This window comes from Pleurodeles waltl, chromosome 5 (assembly GCF_031143425.1).
Source record: "Pleurodeles waltl isolate 20211129_DDA chromosome 5, aPleWal1.hap1.20221129, whole genome shotgun sequence".
NCBI lineage: Eukaryota > Metazoa > Chordata > Amphibia > Caudata > Salamandridae > Pleurodeles > Pleurodeles waltl.
In genome coordinates, this window is record NC_090444.1 from 1254139698 (window position 1) to 1254155528 (window position 15831).

Here is a 15831-nt window from a genome sequence, read left to right on the forward strand (position 1 = left end):
TGTTGTGGAGATAATGGTGGAGGAGAATGAGGTAGTGCTGGAGGCGGTAATGAAGGAGGCGGAGGAGGTGGTGTGGAGAGACACAGAACAAAAGGCAGGGCTGGTTGCCTTGTCCATGGTTTTCATCCTAGGAGGAAGGGGTAAATCTAAGGCCTCCTGAAAATTCAGCTTCCTCTGGAGTGGAGGAAGGTGTGACAACTATAAGGCCAATGCCCACTTGGATATGTATTTTTCAATGTTGAATGTCCAGTTTCCCCAAAATAGGTTAGAAAGGGAAGGTGGAGGCCGAGGAAGTCTTCAAAGGTTTCGCGTCAGAGGGATTCGAGCCTAAAGCTTTCCACTTTGATGTATGAGCCGCTGTGAGTGTCAACATGGAGGAAGTTGGCTGCAGGGCAATCACAGAAGGTCAAGTCAGCACCGAAGGCTGATCTAGGGTCGAAGAAGTCTATGCCCACGGTTTGGTCTTGGCATTTGGTTTCTGCGCTTGGCCCAAGTGCAGGGTAACAAACAATTTTCCGGATCCAAACATGGCTAGGTAGCGGTGGTGGACTAGTGACCTCTAATTGGGTAGCTGTGGAAGCCGAGGTCTTTTGTTCGGCTTGGGTTGGAGGGCAGGGGCTGCAGTACTCAGACTGTGCAGATGGAAGTTCCTGCATCTCTAAGTTCACCCCAAGGACGGAGCTGGAGCTTTCATCAAGGTAAAAGGCCTCTTCCTCTTCGGCAGTTGGCTGCCTCTGTGCATGATCCTCACCAAATAAATCTGGCATTTCTTCTCTGGCTTGGTGAGTCATTTTGAGGCAACAAGCCATGCACTCGCAGAGCAATATTAAACCTCATGGACTGCCACACTTCACAGTCGGAATCCTTGTGGTCTGGGGATAAACACAAGTTGCACACCGAATGTTGGTCAGTGTGCAGGTTACTTTTCATTTCAATGTGGAAAGAACTGAAAGATAATGTTTCATTACTAGTGGAGAATTTTCGAAAAGACTGGTAATGTCGAAGGAAGGACCGAAGGGTGGTGCACCGAATGGTCTGCAGTCGGAGTCAAACAAGCGAAGATTGCGCAGACTGAGAAAGTGTGAACAATAATGATACATTCAAAGACAGAAAAGAACCAGAGAATCACACCAAAGTGGAGTCGAAACACGGAGCATAGGCACACCCGTCTGAACCAGACAGTGAAGAGCAAACAATTTAACAATGTAGTTGATTCCCATGCACATTAGCATTGAGAGGAGGAGTCACTCAACCTCTTGACTCGAAAGACTGCTTCGACGAAAAACAACTTTCACAACTCCAGACCCAACCATAGATCTCAGGAGTATAAAAAGCATGTCTATCTACAGCCACACATGGCATCAAACATAATTTAAGCACCTAATGTCAACATTTTGAAGTTGGAAATTTCATGAATAATTTCGTAGATAACCACACAAAGAACACAGGCTACTATACTAACCAAGAAAAATGCACATAGTTTACAGCCCCTGCTTTCAATCAACTGCACGTAGCAATCATAGACCATATCTGAAAATACTGGAAGGAAGACGTGGGGGGTAGATAAGATTTAAGTTAAGTTTTAAATTACTATAGGAAATCCTCGTATTGTAAATGTGTAGCTTTCACCTTATACAATGTCAGGGGTGTGATAAAGGTTCAGGTAGGACTGTGTGAATGCAGGTGGTACAATATCACTGCACCTCGTAAAAGACATTCTAAATATAGTCTGGATGTTCAAAGCTGATCACCAGGCCCGGAACTATGAAAGATTATCAATATAATGTTTGACCATTTAAAAGCTTAACTTTTACATTCACTTTACGCACAATTTTGTCATGCGATATCCTAAAAATCTGTCCTGGTTCCAGCTTTCTTGGAATTAAGTAGTTACTCCCCATTAAGAAATGGTTTACTAGCCCAACAGCATAAAATATCATCTAAAGCAAGTGGTCATGTGATGAGGAATTGTCGGCTTTCAGTATAAGAGCCATTATGAATCATACTCGCTCCATCTGTCACTTCCCAGATATAAAGCCACTGTTCTAAGAATGTTTGAATCCAAACCAGAGAGGGCAGTAAAATGAACATGTGAATCCACAATAGGTTTAAGAAATGAGTGGTCCCAAAAGGACATTATTTTACTGAAGTTCATACTGACAACACATGACAACTATCCAATAACAAAGCTTTTAAAGTATTCCCAATGCCATTCTGCACATCTACCCCAATTAAGGTGACTATGAAATGTTAGGAAATTTTGGCTAAAAAAATAATATCTGCAGGAAAAAAAAAAATGCTGATAAAAAAAAACAAAAAAAACAAAAACAGAAAAACGGTCTAAAAATAGCAACAAACATGCTATTCAAAAGCACAAATCCAAGTCTTAAAAAGGTATGCACTGGAAGGATAATGACTTATTCATCAAAGTTAACCTATACTAGAAATCATTTTACCCAGCCAGTAAGATGCTGTCAGACAATTCAGACAGTTTGTGCAAGTGCTAGAATCTTCCTCACTGGTAGCAATATTTAAATAAAAAAGTGTTCCTGTGTCTTATACAATTAAATCGTATACAATTTAAACAAAGATAGCATACATTTCACACAGTTGCTTTACTCCGGTCTTATAATCTGGTATATAGGTAAACACACCTCTTTCTTTCCAAAGTCACCTCCAGGGTTCATTGTTGCTACGATGCGAAATTTCTTTCCAGCAGTCAAAAGCTCAACCTCATTTTCTTCCTCCTCTTGACTTCCTTTTTCAGCTAGCACAAGGGTCTTTTCCACTTCAAGAACACTAAAATTAAGGAAAAGTACATATGTGGCTTACAATTTCATTGCTCTATCATTATGCAATGGTTTCAACAATCCTGTGCATTCCTTTTTGACAGGGTCTCTTAACTGTGATAAGAGCCAACTTATTACCAGAAATCAGCTTACTGTGCACAACCATTACCTCTGCCATGATAGCGACAACAATTTACTTGCCAATAACAATGACTAAAGAAGAAGTTACTTACCATCAGTAATTTTATTTCTGGTGGATACTAAATCTAACAGCAGATTCTCATGAACCCTCACCACGTCAATATTTTCAAGGTGTCAGACTGCATGCAAAAACTTTTATAACAGTTCTCCTGCACACTGTTAGGTGGTAATTAGCTGCTTCAGTCAGATATTCCTCAACTCCAAAAGTGAAAAACAAAGCAGCATATAAGCACCTCCTATGGATGCTGACAAACAGGTTACTTACCTCTGGTAACACTTTATCTGGTAGAGTCTATCTAGCCATAGATTTCTTACCTTAGATTGGATGCGGACATTTTTTAACAATCCCTTTGAGCGCTGGTAGTTGGCATCATTTGGTTCCACCTGGTGTCGGCCATGCTGGAAGTGACATGCGCGATGCATTTGTTGGCGCCACCCGAGCAGACGGACCTCAGTTCTTGACCCTTTTTGAGTACCATAAGAGGGAGCCAAGCAGAAGAGAATAGCCTGGTATGTCAGAATGAGTTCCAGAAGGATATCTTGATTGGTAGAAACACAGTTCGAAGAATGGGGGGATTGATAAAGAATCTGTGGCTAAATAGAGTCTATCAGATAAGGCGTTATCCAAAATAGGCAACTTGCTTAGCTGATAAGAACTTCTAGCTGCAGATTCCTTACCTTAGAATAGATACCAAATCAATCTCTACTCTGGGGTAGGTCTACAGATTGTTACACTAATAAGTCCTGGAGGACAGAAAAGGTGAAATGCCCATCCCACTTGACCAGACAATCTTAGCAGTAATGTTTGACAAATATGTACAGCGATTGCCATGTGGCTGCATAACAGATGCCCAGAACTGGGTCTCTTCTTGCTAACACAGCAGTCCAAACCTTAGCTCTTCACGAATGAGCCCGTAAGTTTTCAGGGGGTTGATTCTTGACCACTGCTTAGCAGATTTTAATACAGAAGATAGTCCATCCAGATATGGTTTGACTGTGAAATGCCTTGCCTTTTTTCGCACCTGCAAAACCAACAGAGTTGATCATCTAACAAGAAGTCCTCAGTACATCAGATGTAAAACGATAGTGCCCATTTTGTGTCCAGACACTAGAGATTCTACTCTTCCTTTGTAGGATGATGCAGGTGAGTTGTGGTGGCAGAGTAGGCAGTGGTCTGCCTGACCTGACCACTGTAGGAACATATCTTTCTAGTATGGTTACTGTAAGGACCCATTTAAGAGGACTTAATGATGATATCCCCTGTATCTTCAACTCCATACTCCAGTTTGACATATCTACTTTCTGGCTCGCTATCCTTCAGAGCTTTTTCCTCTTTTTTCGGCCTAGTTGGCACACCAAAAACATTCTTTATTGAAAAAAACCTTATAAAACACTGGTTCCCCATGAGCTTGAGGAACACTGCTAAGTTAGTTAATTATTCCTTCCCTGGCCCTGTATAATAATGAGTATTTAGTTGGGTCTCGTCCCACAATTTCCTGTGAGGTTCGGAACTACAAGTGCTCCTGCACTTGTAGTCCTTCCTCGATATCTTTGCCCCTTCGGACTCATTGAGTCCTTCCTCCGTTTTGCCTAATAGACCCGCTGAGAACAGCAGCGTCTATTTAACAGCTCGGAGAGCACCCGACCCGGTTGTTTCAGGGGGGGCTGTCTCCGAGGGTAGGTCCGAGTACAGGACCAGTGACCGAGTATGTAAGTACCTGTTCTTGACGTTCGAGTGAGAACGTTGGGACTTTCTGCCACGCGATAGCCTTCATACTTTTACACCCATCTGGCGGCATGGCGAGCGCGCCGGTATTTGATATTAATTGAGCCATGAGCTCACTAGTCCTAACAGACTACCGATCATTTTTACATTCAGTTATTACTAATTGTATGACTAGCAACGTGCAGTTTCGCTCACATTTTTGGGGGCACATTGTAATCACACTTCGTGTCTTACCTTGACATGTGATGGTATTCACAGCAATTTGACTATATGTTGGGTGCCCACTTGTTCAAACATTGCTCTAATCACCAACGATGTTGTTTACGGCACAATTTGGCCACTAAGATAACCCAAGATATTTTTCAACATTATTTTGGTACTTCCTAACTTTTGGATAGTTATCTGATGTCTATATTTTTAACTTGTACTATGGAGTTATTCCTTCTCTTTGTTTCTCCACCTTTATTCATAACTAGTGTCACCATGAGTCCTAGAGACGCCTTACCCATGGAACCTGTTCTCGAGTAGGGGGTGGTAAGCATCTTCCTTGTGTGATGTCCTATTCGTTGTTTTTGACCAGAGTTTGGTTGCGCCATTTCTCATCAGAATTCTTGAGATATATTATAACAGTGAGATTTGTTTTATACTCCCTTGGCGTTCTTTTTTCTTTGTTTTTCAGGGTACCTGTATTACCAGTCTACTTAAGTAAGTGACCGGTTTCCATGTATTTCTAAAGAGGTTTGTTTACCTAGTCAAGTAGGTCCTGATGAAGCGTCAGTGGATCTGTATAGACCAATAGACGCGAAACATGTCGACCCTAACATAGAGGTGCCTTTTAATTTTTAGGACACTAGTACATTTATTTACTTTTGAAAGGTGTATGAGCATAATCCTCAATCTTACTTTCAAAACTGCTTTTAACCTTGGTCTTCATCCTTGTTACATTTGACTGATTAAATGATGAAGTTTATGGATGAATAACCAATTTTAAACCTCTCTTCCTCTCTTTTTTTGCTTTTGGTGGTGACTTACGGCACCCTTATTTTGCACTATTGAATTTTCTAGTCACTATCTCAAAATTCGGCTGAGAGCCCCCACTTCGGGGTGCCCACTAGGCATTGCAGTGCCGGCCTAGTGAGGAGCTATTCCCGATGATGATGCTAGTAATCCAGGATGATGCTAGTCATCCAGAGTGATGCTTGAGGGCTCTTGCTCCTGAGATTACAGGTCTCCCCTGTTTTCATCTTCCTTTTTTCTATTTTTGGAACAGTGTACCTTTATATAGTTACTGTAAGAAGGTACCATCTTTCTAGCATAGTTAGCCACACTTTTTTACCTTGTGTCATTGTGTTTAGACTGTAGTTCACTGGGATCCTGCTAACCAGGATGCCAGTGGCTGTGCTCTGTCCTCCAACATTGGCTGCTTGGTAACTTTTTACACCTTCAATTGGCATACTGGTGCACTCATGTAAGTCCCTAGTATTTGGTACTTGGGTACCAACAGCATTGGTACATCAGGGTCCCCTATGGGCTGCAGCATGAATTGTGCCACCCATGGGAGCCCATGCAAACTGTCTGCAGGCCTGCCATTGTAGCCTGCGTGAAATGGTGCAAACACCCTTGAACCACAGATATAAAGCTTGCCTTGCATCCTGGTCACTGCATTGAGACACTAAGTCACCCCTCTGGTATGCCCTTCAGTCCAAGGGCAGAATCGAAGTCCCTAACTGTGAGGGTACCCTTGCATGAGCAGGGTACCCCTACAAACGCCAGACTATATTCCCTAGAGTTGGTAAGTGCGGTGAAGCCATCTTAATGTACATAGTGAACACTGGTCAATATTCTGGGGGTTCCTTACAGGATCCCCCAGTTCTGCCAGTGAAGCCTTATGGGGTCTGGCTGCCAGCCTACGCTGCTGTTGACCCCAGACACTGTTCTTCCCTCCTGCTGAGGAGCCGGGAAGGCAGAACAAAGGATTTCCTGCAAGGGAGCAGTGTTACCACCTCCCTCTGCATATTAGTTATCTAAGGGCTGGGGTGAGGCCTCTGAGCGCCACCTGACTGCTTTGAAGGGCATATTTAGTGACATCGAAAGGCTCCGCATCACAGATGGTGGGTCTGTGGCTTCCTCTGGGTCCTCTGTCTTCTGGCCAACTAGGAAGACTGCGGGCCCCTGCTCCTGCCACTGGACTGGAACCTCTGTGCACCACAACTGTTGCTCTTGCCAAGACTTATTGTTGCTTCCTCCAGCAGATCTTCAGGAGCCAAGAAGGCATCCTTGTGACTCCGTGTCCCTTGCCTGTGAGTCACACATGTGGGCGATAGACTTCTGCTGGCCTTCCTGCATGCTGAAGGCCAGCCCTGAGATCCCCTCAAGGGTAGAGTCTTGTGGACCTTGTTGGGCCCCAAAACTCTTCAAATACATCTTCAGCTCCTGCTTGCATTTGCCAGTGGTTGTTCGTGACCTGGTTGGTCACTGACCCTCCCCTGCAATCCATTGACTGTTGAGGGACAGCTCCTAAGCGACTCCTGGTATCTTCTGCAGCTCGTGGACCCCACAGCTGGACTTCTTCCTCCACTGACTTGCAGGCCCTTCACCTCTAGGATCACCTGCACCACGCTGGCACCTCCAAGGATGCTGGACTCTGACCCCTTCCTTTTCAGGCCCACTATGTCCAGAATCTGCCCCTGGGTTCCACTGGCCTGGTCCACAAACCGTGACATCAGCTAGACAATCCAAAGCTTCCACTGACTTCAGAGAAAGTCCCTTCTTCCCTCTGCATCCGGGTCCCCTGGTGTAGGTACTCATATCTTATGGGTATCCTCAGGGAGGGGCACTCTCCAACCTTCCTCTTGTCTGTTGGATTCCCCAGGTCTACTGGGAAGAGCCTTGAAACACACGAACCCCAAACATTAATTCCCAGTGTTAGTCTATGGGACCAGTCTGCACCTGGTCGTTGGGGACACTTACTGTACTTAACTCTGGTGTTTTCAGCTAACTACCTCACTTACCTTGGTTGGGTTCACTATTTGGCATTCCACTTACTTAGTATATGTTTTGGCCCCCCACAGGACCCTGTATATTTTATGCTATTTCTGCTTGTTATTCTATGTAAATATTGTGTGTAGATATCTCCAAAGGGAGATATAGCAATGCTAGTCTAGTAATTAGTGCTGTAATTAAGAATCCTTTATTTCTGAAATACTGGTGTGGTTCTTTCTTGTGAGTGAGTTACTGTCTGAATACTGTGGTATTGCAAGTGCTTTACATTCCTCCTGGATAAGCATGAGCTGCTCACCTCAGCTAACCCTAGGGACCTTTTGCCATCTGGACACTTATTCACTATCACTAAGGGTTGCCTGGACTCAGTATAGGGTGCCACACCATAGGTATACACCATAAACTGAGCCAGCCTCCTACAACCACATTTGGTAATAAAAAGGAGGACCGGGTCCTAAGGACCAAATTGTTCAAGAAAAAGATCATGTATGGGAGATTAACTGAAAAGGCCTACAACTTACTAACCCCCTGGGCAGATGTTACTGCCATGAGGAATAACGTTTTGGTGGTAAGCATTCTGAGAGGGCAGCTGTGCATAGTGTCAAATGGTGAGCACACAAGAGAGGTGAGAACTAAATTAAGGTTTCAATGCGGCATAAAATAAATGATGTAGGAGGAAGCATTTGCCATAAATCTTGTAGGAAACAAGTTCCAAAAGGAGGGTTGATCTGACAACCAAAGGGAAATGCGAAAGGGCAGAAAGGTACCCTTGAACTGTACCCAGACTAATGCCTTGCAGGGCAAGGAATAAGTCAAACAAAAGGACTTCACACAGGGATGCAGACAGAGGATCAACACAGTTGGAAGTACACCAAGCCACAAATTTGTACAATCAACACTCCCACTGCACTGCACTTCCTGATTCAAGGGGTGGTGGTGGGGGCAAGTTGAGATAGGAGTTGTCTGGCGGGGTGTAGAAAGATAGGCAGTGGTTGAGGTAGGCCAGTCTGATTTTCTGCAGGGTCTTGTAGGCTGTGTCAGGAGCCTGAAAATTATGTGTTTGCTGATGGAGATCCAGTACAGGTCTCTAAGGTGGGTGAAGATATGGCTGTGGCAGGGGATGTCTGGGATGAGTCTGGCTGCTGTGTTCTGAATTCTCTTGAGTCTTGCTTGGAGCTTCTTCGTGCTGCCCACAAAGAGAGCGCTGCCGTAGTCAAGTTGGCTGCTGACAAGTGCGTGAATGACCGTCCTTCTTGCCTCGGTGGGGATCCACTTGAAGATCTTCCTGAGGGGGCAGAGAGTGTGGAAGCATGACGATGAGACGGCGTTGACTTGGCAGGTTATGGACAGTGTGAAGTCCAGGATGATGCGTCATGCATAGTCGGTGGGCGTGTCCAAGGTCAGGTGGCCACCAGTTGTCATCCCAGGCGGAGGGAGCGGGGCCCAGGGTGAGGATCTCGGTTTTGTCTGAGTTGAGCTTGAGGCAGCTGTTTTTCATCCAGTCGGTGACTGCTCTCATTCCGTTGAGGAAGTTTCTCTTGGCTGTTGATGGCTAGTCAGTGAGAGAGTGAATAAGCTGTGTGTCATCGGCATAGGAAACTATGTTGAGGCCATGCTGATGGACGATTCTGGCAAGTGGAGCCATGTAGATTCTGACTAGAGTTGGGCTTGAGAAGGAGCCCTGGGGTACTCCACAGCAGGTTTCTGTTGGTTCTTGCCACGGATGCCAAAGTTGTCAAGTTTGGAGCATAGGGTGGTCCAAAATCGGCAGAGAGGTCAAGAAGGATGATGGCAGGCATTCCTCCATGGTCCAGTATGGTGCTGATGTCATCCATGGCTGCAAGGAGGGTAGTTTTGGTGCTGTGGTTGCTATTGAAACCAGATCAGGAGGGGTCAAGCATGTGGTTTGACTCTAGTAATTCTGTGAGCTAAGTGTTGATGGCCTTTGTGGTTACCTTGGCTGGAAAGGGGAGAAGAGAGATGGGTCTGTAGTTTTTCCTATCTCTAGGATCGGCAGAGGGATTCTTTAGTAGTGGGTTGATGTCTGTGTCCTTCCAGTTATTCAGGAAGGAAGTGGTTTCGAAGGAGCGGTTGATTGTTCGGCACAGCTCGGGGGCAATGGTGGCACTGGCTCAGATGAAGATGTGGTGAGAGCATGGGTCCCAGGGTGCCCCTTAGGCAAGCAAGAGCTTCTTTGGAACCTCACGCCTGCAGAAGTGCTGACAGCGAGCTCTCTGCAGTGGTGAATAGATCTAGCCAAGAATTTCCCCAATCTCTGTAGAGAACTTGCTCCACCTCCGGATAAAGATGTCATTTGTGATCCACAAGACATCAACCGCAGAACATATCTGCTCTGGCATTCCGAGAGCCCGCCAGATGTTGAAAAGGAAAAAGCACTGGCATTCCAGCAATGTCCAAAGATGCACGGCCTCTTGACACAGGGTCCACGACCCTAGTCCGCTCTATTCGTTTCAATAGCACACAGCAGTGGTGTTATTCATGAACATCTGAACCAGCCTTCCCTTGATTGAAGGAAGAAAGGCTTTCAATGCCAGGCGAATCACTCAGTTTCAATAAGATGATATGGCGGTGAGACTCCACCAGAGATTAAATTGTCTGATCTCCACCTTTCCTTGATGGCTGCAATACCCACAAGTGATACATCTGTCACTACCGTGAGTTCTGGATGGGAAGAGAGAGGTGTCTGTCTTTGAAAGAATGGAGGACTGTGAGCCACCATGGTAGATCTTTTGCAATTTCTTTCAATATCTAGACGTCAGACAGATTTTCCTGATGCTATGCCCACTGGGACAGCAGATCCCACTGCGGAGCCTGCAGAGGCCAATGGGAATGTTTTACCAACAAAATGCGGGAGGCCAAGAGGCCCAGCAGCCTCAGCCTGACCGAAAACCAGGATAGTGGCTGAAACATCAGAATCATATCCTATATATCCTGGACCCGCCACTCCAGAAGTTAGGTCTAAAGCTGCACTGTGTCCAGAATGGCTCCGATGAAAGGGAGTGCCTGCAAAGGAGGAAGGTGGGACTTTGGTACATTGATAGTGAACTTCAGTGAAAGCAGAAGGTCCGCCATAGTCTTGAGGTCTGAGACTACTGCCTGAGGTGAGGCCCCTTTCAATAACCAGTTGTAGAGGGAAGGAGGGGAGACAGACGCCCTGACCTCCGTAGATGGGCTGCAATCACCACCATCACTTCAAACGGGAGCACAGTAAACTGGCAATTCTCTTTGCCTTCTGTGAACTGCAGATAACATCTGTAGGCAGGTCAAGGATATGGAAGTAGGCATCCTGAAAGTCCAGAACTATCATTCAGTCTCCAGGGATGAGGGCAGACAGAACCTGAGCCTATGTGAGCACACTGAATGTTTACTTTTTCATGAAGTAGCTGAGAGGAGGTAGACATAGAATAGGACTGAGGACTCAATCTTTTTTTGTCATCAGATAGAAGTAGGATCATCCACTACCTAGTACCTATGCTTGCACCCTTCTGATAACTCTTTTGACCACAAGAGTCAGTAGGTTCTGCAGCAAGAGAGAGAGGTTGTCCTCCAGCAGCTGACTGGTGAAAGGTGGTGGGGCCTGTCGGAATGGTAGAGCATGGCTTCACTGGCTGACCATAAGCATTCACTTTGAGGAGGTAATTTCCTGCCTCTGGGGCAGGTGGTGCTGGACCATGCCACAAACTGAGGGCCCATGGCTACAGAAGAACAAACGAAAGAAGCTTTGGAGTTGCAGTTACCAGAGTGGTTAGATGGGGCTGAATGGGTCCACTTCTAGACTTTAGTTCCTATGAGGCTTGTGGGAGCCACTGTCACAAAAGGAGACTTTGATGCCTGCTAGCCATGGCTGGCTGGGGGAAAGGATGCTGTTGCCAGCCCCCAGGCCAGGGAAGGGGAGAGGCGGAAGGCAGACTGCAGCGGTCATATGGCCATGGTGACCCCAATAAACTATTGTGCCTCTACTACCTATAAATCACAACAACAGAGTCGGCCTTGTCACCTAAAGAGAGTCCCATCAAAGGGCATGTCCTTAAAGGATGCCAGAATAACCCCAGAAAAATAAGTTGAAGCACCATTATATAAGTAATATGTCTGCCAGTGAGTCTGGCGTTTGCATCTTACTGTTAACTTTGCAGCATCTCACCCATTGACAAAAGCTTGGGACAGTATAGCCAGAGCCTTCTCCAAGACCATGGGCAGCACTTACGTAACCATATCGTGGGAATAACAGTGTAATATGCGCAGCGGTATTCATGAACCACAGGGCTAGGCTGGTGTAAGAAAATACTCTTTCTGTAGATATCCACCTCTCATGGATTCATTAACAGGTGGTGTGATTGGGAACATACCAGGATTTATCATTCAAATTGAGGTGTGGACCACAAAGCTCTCAGGGGTGGGGTGCTGAATAAGAAAGCCTGCATCCCCAGGAGCGGAGTGATGATGGAAGGAGATGGTCCTATGCACAGCAGTGCAGGGATTGGCTCATGCTCCAAGCATGGGATCTGTGAGGCCTTTGTTAAAGAGGAGTAAGGTTTCTGATGAGGATAACCACCGCTGCACCACCTCGGTCAAGACAATGGTCTTGACTTCAACTGTGGACAACTGCAGGTCATGGACCTCATCTGCCCCCGGGACCATCTTCACAAAAGAAGTATCTTACACCGTAGCAACTGTTGGTGGAGGAGAGGTGACCAGCGTCTGCTGCAGTATCCAGACCACTGACATGAGACAGGTCCTCATACCAGGCGTCATCAGCCTTGGACTCTGGTAGGGGATCAGAGTAGCGATAGGGATCCTCACATCCTCTCCATTCCTGCTTCTCAGAAAGACCTCCAGAAAAACAGGGCTCCATCACAAATTCAGGCTGCGTATGCTCAATTGACATGGAGCGATGCTGGGCGACAACAGCTAACTGGAACACTGGAGGACTCTGAAGTCACAGTCTGGGTCGATGCAGATCCACCAACAGAACCTGGGGTCCTAAATGGTGCCGAGGGCAGACCACTGGCGAGCACCTGTCACAGACCATTCCAAAACTATGAAGCCTGAAGAAGCTGCAAAGGGGATCTTACCCCCAAAAATGAGGCTCATAAAATTATCATAGTTGGGTGGGGGGTCTCTCTGAGAAACAGAGCGGATCCAATGTCAGATGCTGGCTCTACAGGTACAACTTGGGAGCAGGGCTGAATCTTTGGCATCATTCCCTCGCGTATTCAGAAGAACGGGAGAGAGGCAGAAAAGTCAAAGACCAACTAGACTTCTTGTGCTTACCTGAAGAAGTCCGGGATCACGAAGATCAATGTGATTGACTCCAGAAACAGTCACAAGACCTACCTTGCAAACAGGACCTGGAGCAGCGCAGAGTCACATAACGAAAGGTCAAGGCCTTCATAGCAAGCTCGGGTATGGCCTTGGAGTTCATGGTCTTCCACTCCACGCAGACCGCTGAGTCTTGGTTCTGCTAAATGCACCAGAGACACCATATTCCAGTGCGGATGGCACCGATGATGCGACACAGAGCTGAACAACTCCACCTACCAGCACACAAGTTGTAAGGAAATGCCTCCTTGGCATGGTTGCCCCCTGACTTTTTGCCTTTGCTGATGCTATGTTTACAATTGAAAGTGTGCTGAGGCCTGCTAACCAGGCCCCAGCACCAGTGTTCTTTCCCTAACCTGTACTTTTGTATCCACAATTGGCAGACCCTGGCATCCAGATAAGTCCCTTGTAACTGGTACTTCTAGTACCAAGGGCCCTGATGCCAAGGAAGGTCTCTAAGGGCTGCAGCATGTCTTATGCCACCCTGGAGACCTCTCACTCAGCACAGGCACACTGCTTGCCAGCTTGTGTGTGCTAGTGAGGACAAAACGAGTAAGTCGACATGGCACTCCCCTCAGGGTGCCATGCCAGCCTCTCACTGCCTATGCAGTATAGGTAAGACACCCCTCTAGCAGGCCTTACAGCCCTAAGGCAGGGTGCACTATACCCTAGGTGAGGGTACCAGTGCATGAGCATGGTACCCCTACAGTGTCTAAACAAAACCTTAGACATTGTAAGTGCAGGGTAGCCATAAGAGAATATGGTCTGGGAGTCTGTCAAACACGAACTCCACAGCACCATAATGGCTACACTGAAAACTGGGAAGTTTGGTATCAAACTTCTCAGCACAATAAATGCACACTGATGCCAGTGTACATTTTATTGTAAAATACACCCCAGAGGGCACCTTAGAGGTGCCCCCTGAAACTTAACCGACTATCTGTGTAGGCTGACTAGTTTTAGCAGCCTGCCACAAACCGAGACATGTTGCTGGCCCCATGGGGAGAGTGCCTTTGTCACTCTGAGGCCAGTAACAAAGCCTGCACTGGGTGGAGATGCTAACACCTCTCCCAGGCAGGAATTGTCACACCTGGCGGTGAGCCTCAAAGGCTCACCTCCTTTGTGCCAACCCAGCAGGACACTCCAGCTAGTGGAGTTGCCCGCCCCCTCCGGCCAGGCCCCACTTTTGGCGGCAAGGCCGGAGAAAATAATGAGAAAAACAAGGAGGAGTCACTGGCCAGTCAGGACAGCCCCTAAGGTGTCCTGAGCTGAGGTGACTCTGACTTTTAGAAATCCTCCATCTTGCAGATGGAGGATTCCCCCAATAGGGTTAGGATTGTGACCCCCTCCCCTTGGGAGGAGGCACAAAGAGGGTGTACCCACCCTCAGGGCTAGTAGCCATTGGCTACTAACCCCCCAGACCTAAACACGCCCTTAAATTTAGTATTTAAGGGCTACCCTGAACCCTAGAAAATTAGATTCCTGCAACTACAAGAAGAAGGACTGCCTAGCTGAAAACCCCTGCAGAGGAAGACCAGAAGACGACAACTGCCTTGGCTCCAGAAACTCACCGGCCTGTCTCCTGCCTTCCGAAGATCCTGCTCCAGCGACGCCTTCCAAAAGGGACCAGCGACCTCGACATCCTCTGAGGACTGCCCCTGCTTCGAAAAGACAAGAAACTCCCGAGGACAGCGGACCTGCTCCAAGAAAGGCTGCAACTTTGTTTCCAGCAGCCTTGAAAGAACCCTGCAAGCTCCCCGCAAGAAGCGTGAGACTTGCAACACTGCACCCGGCGACCCCGACTCGGCTGGTGGAGATCCGACACCTCAGGCGGGACCCCAGGACTACTCTGATACTGTGAGTACCAAAACCTGTCCCCCCTGAGCCCCCACAGCGCCGCCTGCAGAGGGAATCCCGAGGCTTCCCCTGACCGCGACTCTTTGAACCTAAAGTCCCGACGCCTGGGAGAGACCCTGCACCCGCAGCCCCCAGGACCTGAAGGACCGGACTTTCACTGGAGAAGAGACCCCCAGGAGTCCCTCTCTCTTGCCCAAGTGTAGGTTTCCCCGAGGAATCCCCCCCTTGCCTGCCTGCAGCGCTGAAGAGATCCCGAGATCTCTCATAGACTAACATTGCGAACCCGACGCTTGTTTCTACACTGCACCCGGCCGCCCCCGCGCCGCTGAGGGTGAAATTTCTGTGTGGACTTGTGTCCCCCCCGGTGCCCTACAAAACCCCCCTGGTCTGCCCTCCGAAGACGCGGGTACTTACCTGCAAGCAGACCGGAACCGGGGCACCCCCTTCTCTCCATTCTAGCCTATGTGTTTTGGGCACCACTTTGAACTCTGCACCTGACCGGCCCTGAGCTGCTGGTGTGGTGACTTTGGGGTTGCTCTGAACCCCCAACGGTGGGCTACCTTGGACCAAGAACTAAGCCCTGTAAGTGTCTTACTTACCTGGTTAACCTAACAAATACTTACCTCCCCTAGGAACTGTGAAAATTGCACTAAGTGTCCACTTTTAAAACCGCTATTTGTGAATAACTTGAAAAGTATACATGCAATTTTGATGATTTGAAGTTCCTAAAGTACTTACCTGCAATACCTTTCGAATGAGATATTACATGTAGAATTTGAACCTGTGGTTCTTAAAATAAACTAAGAAAAGATATTTTTCTATAACAAAACCTATTGGCTGGATTTGTCTCTGAGTGTGTGTACCTCATTTATTGTCTGTGTATGTACAACAAATGCTTAACACTACTCCTTGGATAAG

The 15831-nt window shown here is 47.1% G+C and overlaps 1 protein-coding gene across 1 annotated transcript in view; it reads right to left on the minus strand.

Moving 5' to 3' along the window:
• The window catches only part of MDN1 (midasin AAA ATPase 1), a 1740009-nt gene that overhangs the window by 1063017 nt on the left and 661161 nt on the right, over window positions 1-15831 (minus strand). The window contains exon 32 of the mRNA XM_069235499.1: window positions 2655-2799. Coding sequence (XP_069091600.1) covers window positions 2655-2799 — 145 coding nt within the window. The remainder of the gene's footprint in view (window positions 1-2654; window positions 2800-15831) is intronic.